General features: G+C 43.1%; 1 protein-coding gene across 5 annotated transcripts in view; it reads left to right on the top strand.

Moving 5' to 3' along the window:
* Positions 1-8,911, top strand: part of SLC24A3 (solute carrier family 24 member 3) — a 185,201-nt gene extending 176,290 nt beyond the window's left edge. For all 5 annotated transcript variants that reach the window (XM_049801139.1, XM_049801136.1, XM_049801138.1 and 2 more), the window contains 2 exons: positions 4,446-4,511; positions 5,549-8,911. In XM_049801139.1, coding sequence (XP_049657096.1) covers positions 4,446-4,511; positions 5,549-5,698 — 216 coding nt within the window. In that variant the 3' untranslated portion in view covers positions 5,699-8,911. The remainder of the gene's footprint in view (positions 1-4,445; positions 4,512-5,548) is intronic.
* The last annotated feature ends 4,098 nt before the right edge of the window (positions 8,912-13,009 follow it).

Genomic DNA, 13,009 nt, shown 5'->3' with positions numbered 1-13,009 from the left:
TCAGACATTTTCCATGCTAAAATAATTCCAGCTGCTTCATTTGCTTCCTTTTCCTGTAGATTCCTTTCCGATTGATGTATTTCATACTGACAGTTTTTATGGATATTGGCACTGGTCAAACAGAATTCCTGACCAAAATCCAGACAGAAATTTATTGTAAAATAGTATCTGTCTTTCCTAGCCAACTGCTGCTCATTTGGAGTAGCAGGGAAGGTGACTTTAAATTTGTATTTTAGTTACACAAAGTTAGTTTAGGGTTTTTTTGCATTTTAGACTAACTAAAACGGAAATCCAGGTTAGGTGTCATGCATGGATCATTCAGAGTAGTGGAAGCAGGAGAAGAGGAGTGGATGCATGGAAGTCAACGAAGCACAGTGGACAAGTCTGTCTATACCAGGAGCAGTTATGTGTGCACAGAGCCCCCAAATTAGCTTGTCCTGCCTCCTTAGTGTAACAGGAAACACACTGTAGGGTATCAAAGAAAAAGGTCTTCTGGATCAGAACCTGATGTTGTCTCTCATCCCAAGAGCCAGCTCTTGTTTCAGCAAAACTTTGAGGTTTGCTGAGGACTGGTAATAGAAGCTGCAGTGCCCTTAGAGACTTCTTCCATAGCTGCAAGAATACACTTCCTCCTGTCTGCCACTTACAACCTGCAGTTTACATTAACAGTGGGATCATTACATTTTTCACCTTCAGTTATGCAGACAGTCCCAAAATTGGCCTTCACACTCTGAAGCAATCTAAGTCCTTCATTTCTTTGGACAGTCAGTCTAGTGAGAATATTGTATTTTACATATAATGGCCATAGGAATATAATGGTCCCACTGTACATACATACTCTTACAGCTTATATCTTAAAGAAATCCTGTAATAACTTTAAGAACAAATGATCATCATGGCTGTAGCCTTTTTTATGATGGCAAAAATCAGTAAAGGAAAATGTACCATTTGTCGCCAGTATTTTAACATACATGAAGTTAACAGTAAATCTCAGGCAGCAACAAAGCTCTGCAAATTGGTGGGATGCTTGTGAGTACAAACGCTATAACAGTTCCAGTGTCTAGTAGCTGTACAAGACCTATTCATGCTTATCATGGCTTATTAGAAGTAGAGCAATGTGTTGTCATGCTGAAACCTGAGCATGTACAGGAGAATAGAGAAATTCTTCCGGGACTGTCTTTTTGCAGCATGCTTGACCTTGTCTTCAACATGGATTTGCATAGAGGATCCTGAGTGTATGGAGTTCATTGCAGGCTCAGGTTTGCAAAATGTAAGAACCGGTAATCCTTTCCTTGACTCTGGAAGTCAGACTCTCCCCTCAGTTGTCCTTGGGGAATGAAGCTAAGTCATTACTCTGGATTTAGGAGCAATATTTGGGTGAAAAGTTTTTCCTGACTGTGATGCAAAATGATACAAGTGCCTCAGCAGTCTTGCATTCATGAAATTGTAGTGCTGCTTATCATCAAATTAGCAATACCCACTTCTCTTGCAAATGGGCTTCTTTATAGTCTAACTGGAAGAATGCAATCACTGAAAAGCAGCCAGTAATACACTATGTACCATTATTTTCTGTGTTGACAGTTGAGAAAATAATATCGTAGCATAGAAGTTTAGTTTGAATTGTTTATTGGACTAAAACCAGTTTAAAAACCAAGAAATAAATCCAGCTGTTGGAAAAAAATGTGGTGTTTGAGGTGGATGAACTTTCATTCTGGGAACTATTTTCTTGTCTGCAGATCATTTGCAGGAATTTAAAAACTAATGTTTTTACTTTTCTTTGTATACAAATGTAGAACAAGCTGACCAATTAAGAATTGGATACCAGTCCCTTTAAGGAAGATCACTACATTTAGTTTTGCTATTTGACCTCAGCAGCAGAGTGGTGTGACTGAAAATATACCTGCACTGCACAAAATCAAAGTCTGCTAGACAAACAATAGCAATGTCCTTTTCTAAAGCATCCTTCAGAAATGCTTGTACATAATTTCTTGCGAAGATTGATCTCTGCCAAGAAACTTAAATAGTCGATTACTAAATAGTACAGTTTTGTGACTGTCAGTTGAAACTCAACTTCAGGTAGGGTTTCATTACATAGAAGGTGCAGGGAGGAATACAATGGACTATGTTACCTTATAGTGGCCTTAAGATAATAATTGATATTAGGTGATCTAAAGATTTACAGTTCAGTCACCCATGACACCCAATCCGCAGCTTCCCTATTGCTTCCCTGGAGAAGCCAGCCTTCCTGAGGAGGATGTCTCCCTCACACAGTAGCCCCTCCAGAAATGCCTTGAGACACTCGACCTGAGTGCTCCCTTGACGATACTGCAGGTGATAACTTTGAGAACTTCATATAAAAATGCCCAAAGGAGCAATGATTAAGCTCCCCAAGAGAAGAATGGGGAACTGAGGAGAAGCACAATGCTAGCTGAGGAACAGCAGTGGAGAGGTGGCTTTACTCCCTGTAGCCTTCCTATGTAGCTTTAGGTTTGTGTCATAGAATCATGTTTTTAAATGTATTTGGGGCTTAAAGATGCAGGTGAGTGCCTTTGGTTAGACTCCAAAGCCTCTAAAAATGGCAGTTAAATAGCTCCACAGCTTTGAGGACCTGTATCTCAGTTCTCCACTTGCACAGTGGATGTAGTTGTGGCTCTGCCATGGAGATGGCTACATCAGAACCTGTGATGTGCCTGGGTACCTTAGTGATGATATCTCTACACAGCCCTGCAGGCAATAAATTGTCTCTTTGCTTGATTTGCCTCAGTGCTAAATAATGGTCAGTCTGTGCTAGTGTGCCATGATGCTTTGATATACTGATGATTTTCAGCAGCTTAGGTTCAGGCTGTGACATTACTGACTTGTTTCCTTCACCGAGATGAGTAAGTGTAGGGAAGAAATTATGTGTTTGTGTATGTCCTTGTTTATCTTCCCCCACTGTGAAGCATTAATTGGTGACTGTGGTGGGTTGACCCTGGCTGGATGCCAGGTGCCCACCAAAGCCGTTCTATCACTCCCCCTCCTCAGCTGGACAGGGGAGAGAAAATATAACAAAGGGATCATGGGTCAAAATAAGGACAGGAGAGATCACTCACCAATTACCATCACTGGCAAAACAGACTCAACTTGGGGAAAACTAACTCAATGTATTACCAATCAACCAAAGTAGGGTAATGGGAAATAAAACCAAATCTCAGAACACCTTCCCTCCACCCTTCCCTTCTTCCTGGGCACAACTTCTCTCCCAGATTCTCTACCTACCCTCCCCCAGCGGCGCAGGGGGATGGGGAATGGGGTTTGCGGTCAGTTCATCACACGTTATTTCTGCCGCTTCATCCTCCTCAGGGGGAGGACTCCTCACTCTTCCCTGGCTCCAGCGTGGGGTCCCTCCCGTGGGAGAGAGTCCTCCATGAACTTCTCCAACGTGGGTCCTTCCCACGGGCTGCAGTTCTTCACGAACTGCTCCAACATGGGTGTCTTCCGCGGGCTGCAGTCCTTCAGGAGCACACTGCTCCAGCGTGTGTCCCCCACGGAGTCACAAGTCCTGCCAGAAAACCTGCTCCGTGGGCTCCTCTCTCCACAGATCCGCAGGTCCTGCCAGGAGCCTGCTCCAGCGCGGGCTTCCCATGGGGTTACAGCCTCCTTCAGGCACCCACCTGCTCTGGCGTGGGGTCCTCCACAGGCTGCAGTTGGATATCTGCTCCAACCTCCATGGGCTGCAGGGCGACAGCCTGCCTCACCATGGTCTTCACCATGGGCTGCAGGGGAATCTCTGCTCCATCGCCTGGAGCATCTCATCCCCCTCCTTCTTCACTGACCTTGGTGTCTCCAGGGTTGTTTCTCTTACATGTTCTCACTCCTCTCTCCAGCTGCCATTTCTGTCTGTCCCAGCAACTTTTTTTCCTTCTTATATATGTTATCACAGAGGTGTTACCACTGTGCAATCGCTGATTGGCTCAGCCTTGGCCGGCGGTGGGTCCGTCTTAGAGCCGGCTGGTATGGGCTCTGTTGGACACAGGGGAAGCTTCTAGCAGCTTCTCACAGAAGCCACCCCTGTAACCCCCACACACACCACCAAAACCTTGCCACACAAACCCAATATGGTGATTGAGTGCAAAATTTCTTTTCCCCTCTTTGTTTTTACAGGACTCACATAGGAGTTAATTGCCAAAAAGAAAACTGCATGATGTAACAGTATAAGGGATGACAAAGCGCATGGAACAGTTTGAAATGCTCTGAGGTCCTTAGGATGCTACTCTAATAATAATACTTATTCTTTGGCAATAGGAAGTAGGTTAAATAATCTGTGACGTAACAGTCTGACTTGTCATTATGGCTTGCAAGCCAGTGTTTAGCCACTCAGCAGTTTAGGATTACAGAATTACCAGCAAGATAAATACTGTTGCTTGAAATTGTGACATGGTTTTATAAACTTCCTTCTTTTACAGATTCGGTTAAACAGCAGAGGACTTATCTATTCTGTTGGTCTCCTGCTGGCATCTGTTTTTGTCACAGTATGTATATAGTCTTTCATTCTTCATTTCCAAAAGAGTGATTTTTATAGATGTTTTCTTCACCTATTCCTTTCTTACCTCCAGCTGTAATAGTGGTTGCAAAGCCTGTTGTTAAGGGATAGGAATTGTCATTCCTATTGTAAACTTTCCAAGACCTTAACCTGGCACTTTGCAGAAGCTATCACTGTCACAAGATGGCTCTCATTTGTATGGTTTTTATGGGAGGAGCCCAGGAGATTCATTAGTAATCGTTAGTTATTTTTCATGCTAGAGTTGAAGCAGAATCCCATTGATGTATGATGAGATCCACTCTCCTGTTGGACAGGTAGACAAAATGCTATACAGTTTGTTTTGGCCCTCTCTAGGAACCTTCTGAAACACAACACAGACGAGAACAAATAGTGCCTGGACATGACAATTTTTCTATTGAAATCAGTGTCTCACGTTCCCTGACCTGTCCGAGTCCAACATAGCAGACTAGAAATGATAGAGAGAATAGGATTTATGTGACATCTTCCAAGTCATGAGACCAGCTGCTATAGGGAATCCTCCTGTGCGTTGCATACCAGCACCATTCCCATGTACACAAGACTTAAGTCTTTTAAGGAGTTTGTGTGGAAGGAAACTAAGCAAAATCAAGCCCAGCCTTAGACTATATGGGTCTAGATTGAGATGCAGAGGGGCACATGAAGTATTTTGAGTGAAGAAAAAGGAATCTGGCCTTTGAAAATGTTTCTGATTGAATTAAATGGGATTGTTCTTGGCAAAATGAAATGCATTGCAGAAACTTAAGGTCCTTGGGCCAGGACTCAAAGTGATGCAAGTCAGTGTGGCTTCCATGACTGTGAGGGGGCTACTCTGATTTACTTCAGCTGTGGTCTTCAGCGCACTTGTTGCAGGACTTGCATTGTGATTGCTTCCAGGTGACCATGATCATTAAGGGGACAGTCATCTTCATGCTCCTGTAATTGAGAAAGGCATTTACCACTTTATTCAAAATGTTCCTGCTGTGGTGGCTTACTGTGTGTTTATTGTAGGTTTTTGGCGTCCACATGAACAAATGGAAACTGGATAAGAAGCTAGGGTGTGTGTGCCTTTCCCTTTACGGCATCTTCCTGTGTTTCTCCATCATGACAGAATTCAATGTTTTCACTTTTGTGAACTTGCCAATGTGCAGAGATCACTAATGCAGGTGGCAGACTGTCAGGAGGAACTTCCTTCTTACCTGTGCAATACAAACCACGGCTGGCATCTCCTGAATGCGGTGCACCTCCAAGTCGTGATGTATATCCTGTTCACTGTTCATAGGACCCGTGGCCCCATCTAGGTCTGCCCTCTCCCTGACCCCCACAACCTGGAAAAATCCTGCATCGATGTGAAGATTATTTTTTTCAACATTCATGTGATTTCCTAGCTCAGTTTTTGAACAGTGTGACTGGGACTCTAGATGAACTGGCTGCTAACTGGCGTCAAGCCAGGTAAAACTGGTCTGCTACAATTCCTTCTTTTTTTAAGTTATTTGATGGAAGACTAATCTAATTTATGACTTAAGACTATTGCTACAATGCAGAAGAGGGTACATCATACAGGGGCTGATTTCAAGGAGAATCATGGGAATTTTTTTGGTTGGTTTTCTTTTTGTTTTTTTAGTTTTGGTTTGGGGGGGGTGGGGGGGGGTGTTTTGGTTTTTTTGTTGTTGGGGTTTTTTTTTAATTGCCAGAGATCAAAGTCCTCTCTTGCAGCTTCTCCTTCTGAGTGCTGGGTCTCCTGTAACGATCCAAAGGTCACAGGGCAGTGTAATATGGGAATACAATTCAAGGTACTCAGCATATGAATGGATTTACTGAGTATTAAAAGAAGATTGTCAAGGCAACAGATGATGACTTTTTACCATAAAAAATGAATCTTGTACAGGTGTGATGAGGAATGCTCATGGATACAATGTGGATTCAAAGGGTAAACACTGCTACCATTTAACTACTAATGTTGGAGTTTTATTACTAGGTTGTTTATGGTTTTTCCAAGCAATAGTTTGATCGCCAGCCCAGGAGGGCTACCAAGGAGGTGTCCTGGTTTTTAAAGGCCTGCACGTCGAAATGGAAGGTCAGAACTTTCTCTGCTTCATCAGATTTCTTGTTTTGGGGGGATTCAATAGTTCATGTCTTATTCATTCTGAGAAGGACATAAGTACGTGTTGGAACTTTTCTAAATGAGTTACAGACACTGGTTTCTTTAAAAGGAAAGAGGCATATTTTGCACAGACATAGTTACTGAAGTCATAATTTGCCACTCTTTAAAGAATACACTGGACCTGGCCAGATATTTGTCGTCTTAAGCAGTTGAACTTACCTGATAACAGATCATGTGGATTCATCACCCTTCCTTTGGGAGGGAGGAAGACACAGAGAGATGGCACTTTTTAAAATGTGGAATATCTTCAATGCAGACTCGCTCACAGATCTTAAGTTATTGTGAAAGTTTAGCTATTCATTGTTCCAATATCCCTGCTAGATTTTGTATACTTCTGTATTAATATCCAGGCAGATTGCACCCCATGAGAAACACCATCACAGCTTCATTTGTATGTATTGATACTGTGGATTCTTGCCAGTGCTGGCTCTTGTATTTACTTTAAGCACTGATCACTTCTGATTCATTTGGTATGTTTTTTCCTCTTTCTTGTATACGTTCTACTATGAAATGTATTAAGATACTACCAGCTAGGTGAATGTTTTTGTCTATGGTTCAAACAGTGGCAAATATTGGTAGTAAAGGCGCAGCAAACCCTACATAAAAGAAAGGAGAAAAAAAACAAAAAACCCACAAAAAAACAAAACACCAAATACTAAGCTATAGCAGGAAAAAAACCTCCCAACTCAAAAAAAAAAAAAAGAGCCCCGTTCACAGACAGAAAGCCAATTTTTATTTCATTTGCACTTTTGGAAGTTATTTTTTGGTTTAATTTTCTTTGGGGAAAATGTTGTAAATCAAAATATTTACACCCTGTGGTTTCCATTCAGCTCAGCACCTGGTTTTCTTTCTTTGTTACACTAAATGTGTGGAGGCGCTGGCAGCTGTTGCACTGTGCCTGTCAAAGCCCAGCAGAAAAAGCTGTGTACCGCTGGCTTCGGTGAACAAAGTGTGTTTGTGGATCCCTGGCAAGAAGAAGGAAGGGTCCAGGGGCAGGTACTAGAGAGAGTCAACGCCTGCATCGTTGTTTTTCATTCTGGAAAACAATTGTGTTGCTACTTGTTGAGCTATGCAACCTGTTGTTTGAGCAGCCTTCTCGTAACTATGCCTGCTGGAAGTCCTCTTGCGTTAGGAAGCCCACTGTACCTTTCTTTTGGTTTTTTTGTTGCTGTTGTTTCTTTTTCTGTTGTTGTTAATGAGATTAATAATAATAACAACAATCACTAAAATGCCTAAAATACTTCCTTAAATCAAACAATGTTAGCAACAACGTGGCACACTTCACTAAAATCCACCCCACAAACACACCACTATACTCTCATAGCAAGATGCAGTTGCTCCTAAGCACAGTGTTTCCTTGCTGACAGAAGGGACAGATTTGGGGAAGGGAAAAAAAAAATAAAAGAAGAGAAGTTTCACATCAGGGCCTATTATTACTTCTATTTTGAATATTTATACTGCTGCTCCAATGGAGCCAGTTGGATCTATTTCTACGAAATAGCCATTACCTATCCCGTGGCACAAAAACTGCATGAGTATTTTTTAGGAACTTTTCCTATTGGTGTGCATTAAATACTGTAGTATATCGTAGCTTTGCATTGTGTGTAAAACCTGAAATACCTTGTTTTGACACTTGTGTGTTGTGCAAGTTGTTTGTTCTAAGCAGAAGCAAAAGGTACATTGAACTGCCATTATCTGTGCCATATATGAATTGATAAGCACTTCCTATGTTGACAGTTTCAGTGAGATGTGCTTACAATTTGCAACCAAATCAACCAGTGCAGACCTGGTTTGGAACAGGATAGACCTACTGAATGTGTGCACTCTTGTTTTTATCTACAAAAGAGAGAGCCTCTCAAGTTTGTTAGCATAATTGAAGCCTGTGGAAAAGTCCCCAAAGCAATTTTTAGCATTCTTCCTGTACAACATCTCCAAAACTCACATAGTCAGTTATATCCAAATGCAGTGCATATTAATAGCTTTACTTCACTGAGCCAAGCAGAGGACTGAGTCTGAGAGGTTCTCTCCTCCCGATGCTGGATTCTGGAAGTTGCTGGCTCTGAAAGGGGGGACAGCCAGTGCCTGGCTTCAGTTTCCCGGTGAGAAGCTCTGCAGTGCCCGTTGCTGCCCAAGACGTGGGCCACGGGACTGGCATCCGTCGAGGGTGTCTGCCCCCTGCCCTGCACGGGCACCTCGGCTGGCAGAGCCCCTGGGGGTGTGGGGCGGGATGGGGACGGGGCATGGTGGGGCTGGGGCTCAGGGGGTGGCTGGGGGGTGGCTGCCTGGGGGGAAGCAGGGACCTGAGACACAAAGGGGCTGTGGAAAGCCCCAGGGGTTGGGGGGAACCAGAGGTGAAGCCAGGTTGGGTTGGGTTTTTTGAATATGACTGTGATTCGTTTCTGGTTTTATTCTTCTGAAAGTAAGGGTCACCTTCATGTCCGAGGCTGCTCTGGTCTTTGGACCAGTCAACTGTTTTTGTTTCCATTCCTAGCAGTTTCAAATGATTCCTTATGAGTATTTCAGAGAGATTAAAGAGCCTTTTCCTCAGTGGAGAGCACTTCACTGCATCTCTGACTTTAACTTGATTTAAACATGTGATTCCTTGCTCGTTTCAACTCTGCTCGACATGTGGATGGCCTTCCTTTGACAGTGGTTCAAAGGCAGAATGATAGGATATGATACGAGGAGGTCTTAAGACATGCTGGAAAAACTGCTTTTGTCCCTACCAAAGGTGAATTTTATACTTGCCGTTTTTTTTTTTTCCTTTTTGCTTTCCACACACCCCCCCCCCCCTTATTTTTTTTAATGTATTGCACTTTTTGGTAGATCATTTCTGCATTAGGAACACCAACCTGAAATGTGTGCATGGGATGAGACTTTCCCTGGGATAATTTGGGGGTTTTTCCTGTGATGCTACTTGCCTGCTTTGTTTTCAGCTTTCTGTCCTCAGCCATGTCATTGAAAATAATTGATAAACATACTTTGGATTTGTGATATTAGTGCTTGTGAAAAAGAATGCTCGTTCCTAACATTCAGATAGATGCATGACTGGCTTTTTTCTTGACAAAACAGATCAGGTAGAACAGCAATCTAGTTTTAGAAGAACAACATTCAATGTAGGTGGAGCAACCTGAGGGTCACATTTAATATCCTGCTGTCAGGAATTTTTATATGCCTTTTCCAAATAACCATATAAATACTTGTGAGATAAAATGTAGATTGACTATTGTTGGATAACTTTTTAGAAAACCATAACTTTCTGCTGATTAACAAATGTTTCTTATATCAAGATTTTTTGGAAGCCCTAATCCTTTCAAATAAAGCTCACAGAGATGCAATAGTGTAAGGTTTGTCTATTTCAAAGTTACACCACTGGAGCTTTAAACTTGTTTAAACATATACTTTAAAAATCAATCTCAGTGGACCATGCTTAGCTGGATTTAAATCTGCCCTGTATTCATGAAGTTTCACTTGATCAGTAGCTGCTGTAAGTTAGTCTAAAATAGTCTTAAATCCAGGTAAGAATGTCCATATTAGGTTTGTACAACTTTAACTGAATCAGTTTAAAGCCAGGTTTTTAAGGAAAGCGGTGGAAGTTTGAGTATTTGGAAGACTTCAGCCACTTCACTTCAAATTTAAGGAACTGCAGAGTTTGAGTATGTTGACTGGGTGTACCAAGTATAATGCAAGGCTTAAAGTTAAAGGAAGAGAGTTTTCAGTATTCACTGACATGAGTGAGAGTTGACCTCTATTGAAATCAATGGCAAAACCACAATGATTGTTTTGTAGGGTCAGTGTGCATGTTTGCAGCAGTAAGTCCTGAAAAGGACTGTTGCACTTTGTTTTTTAAAGATGAACTTCTTATTTTCTTATCTGAATAGATAAATGAATAACTTAATACAGCTAGGCACCTTTAAGGGAAGTTACGTGAATATTCTGTTAGCACTTAGTGGCCTCAAATCTGAAGCATATTTCATAACTGCATCTACTTCCACCCAAACTGCTCTGACTTGTTTGGCTGAATCTCGAGAATCAGTCTCAGGTGTGGACAAATCCATGCCTTTTGGAAAAAAGGAAAGCAATGAGGGAAGAAGTGGCAGTTCGTTTCATTCTGCACCAGGGGATATAATTTGGCTGTGAAATCTATTGTTCACCACCCTGAAACAGCCTGAGATCTAGGCCAAGTTATCCAAGTTTGGGCAGAAACATCTAATTTCAGGAAAGCTTCTAAAAAAAGCACAATTTGTTTAAAGTGACAGATTTTGTAATGTATTTATATAGTTAAAATTACTTTATCGTGGTACGTTTTCTAATAGCCTTGCAGAACAAGTTTTAAACCTTCCACACCAAAACAACGTGACAGAAATCTTGTCAATATAATCTTCGTCTGCCGGGTAGGATTTGAATGGTGCTAAAACTCAACATGATAATTTTACAGCAATGATTTAACATAACCTTTTTATTGCCAGTTGGGGGAAAATATAACACTGCATGCCTGAACTGATGAGTACGGTTGTAGCTGATTGCAGATCTGCTCAAATGTTGAACATTTACCTCTGAGGTTTTCCATCGGCATGCCTGGCAAGTGAAGCAAGGAGCTTGGATTCACAGAGGAGTAATCCCTGTTGCTGGACATTTTGTCTATCTCATGCTGTAATGAAAGAAGGGGGCTGCTGGTGCACACCACCTCTTGGTCACTGCCTGCTAGCTTGGAATGATACTTGCTTCTTTTCATAGTAGAAATACAGGTTTCCCTTAGGACCATGTCTTACCTTAATTCTATTCAGTGTTGTCTCCTGGCCAATAGGCGCTGGAGCAGGTGAGGAAACAAGCGCTCCGTTCACTTCGTGCATGTAGAGACAGACATTTGGTTGCAGAAGGAGTTAACTGCAGAAATGTCTTGTGGAGAGAGAGGACTGTAATGTAAGCAAGCTTTAGTAATCATAGGGATATGTAACTCTGCCATTAGGAATGAAAAGTGAAGACCTCTGCACTCGTGCAGTGAGATCTACATACAACTGGTGGGGTCATTTCAGTAAAGCAGTCCTCTGGGTAGCAAACCACTGCATCACTGAAGGAGACCTGTTGTAATAATTCCTGTCAAAAAGCGGTACCATCAGCGTACGGGTACATGGCTACCATACAATCACTGTCATTTAGTGAGTGTTGGAGTTCCAAAGTTTTGAAAAGGAAATAACCATGGGATGGCAGGAACACCGATGTCCTTCGTGTCCTCTGGGATGTGTCTCTGTTCTGGGTAGCCGCAGGTTCCTATGGCTGGTGTGGCTCCTGAGAAAGCTGGGCCTCAGGCAGCTCTTGTCCCAGCCGGCGTAGCTGTGCCCACTGACCGGCAGCACGTCGCGGGAGAGGCTATTGGGGTAGTCGTGGACCCCACTGCCCTCAGCCAGCGCTGTTCAGCTGGGCTGTACTTCTGAGCCCAGCTCTCACAGGGTCGCAGGGCTGCCCGAAGTACTGCTCCCGAGGGAGGGTGGGGGGAGCACGCTGCCTGCCGTTCCTGGGTAATACCCACCCCAGTGCAATGGACTGTGGGCATTTGCACCTCTTTCCTGGCCTAATTCAAGTCCTGGCACGCTTGGGCAGGCTGTGCTCGGGCAGGCTCCTAAGTTGCAAGTCCAGAAAGTACCAGAGCCCTTGCTTTAACTTGAAGCACATACCTTGTTGTGCAGAGATCTGTGTATCGAAAGCTAAGCACGTGCTTAAGTGCTTTGTCGAGAAATTTGGTTTAGTGAATCCAGCTCTTTGGCATCAGCAGGGTTTATTTAAGTGCCCAGCAGAAGCAGCACGTGCAGTCTAAGAGTGGGGGCTCTCATAGGGAGCAACTGCAGCAAAATGTTCCCATGGCAGGGGAGGGGGCAGAATCCTGTGAGCAGGTGACTCTGATGGGGAAAGCCTGTAACGAATGTGCCTTGGGTTAAAATAAGGGAAGTGACTTTTAGAAGACTTTGTAAAAGTTTTATAAACTGTTCACTGGGAGTCAGCTCCTGAGGTTTTTGCTGCTGATGCTACTTAGGAAGGTAGAGTTGCCCTTGTAGATTTTGCCCTGAGGTGGTCTATGGCTTTCCTGTATGCCTCTCTAGAAGGCAGTAGCCTGTGTTAGTAGCAGTCCTATGCAAACAGGACCTGATGCTGAGCTTCTGGAAGTTAAAAGCAAGGTTTCTTAACTGAGCTAGAAGGGCTTTGGATCAAGCCCAAGCCCGGGGCAGTCTGCCGATGGGGTTGTGCCATATTCTTTCTGCTGCACCCTGCAGGCAGATGTCCAGCTGGCCTGTTAACAACGCACACCAGCA

This window comes from Accipiter gentilis, chromosome 5 (assembly GCF_929443795.1).
Source record: "Accipiter gentilis chromosome 5, bAccGen1.1, whole genome shotgun sequence".
NCBI lineage: Eukaryota > Metazoa > Chordata > Aves > Accipitriformes > Accipitridae > Astur > Astur gentilis.
The sequence above is the reverse complement of the archived record's forward strand: the minus strand, read 5'-3'. Positions and strand labels throughout refer to the sequence as shown.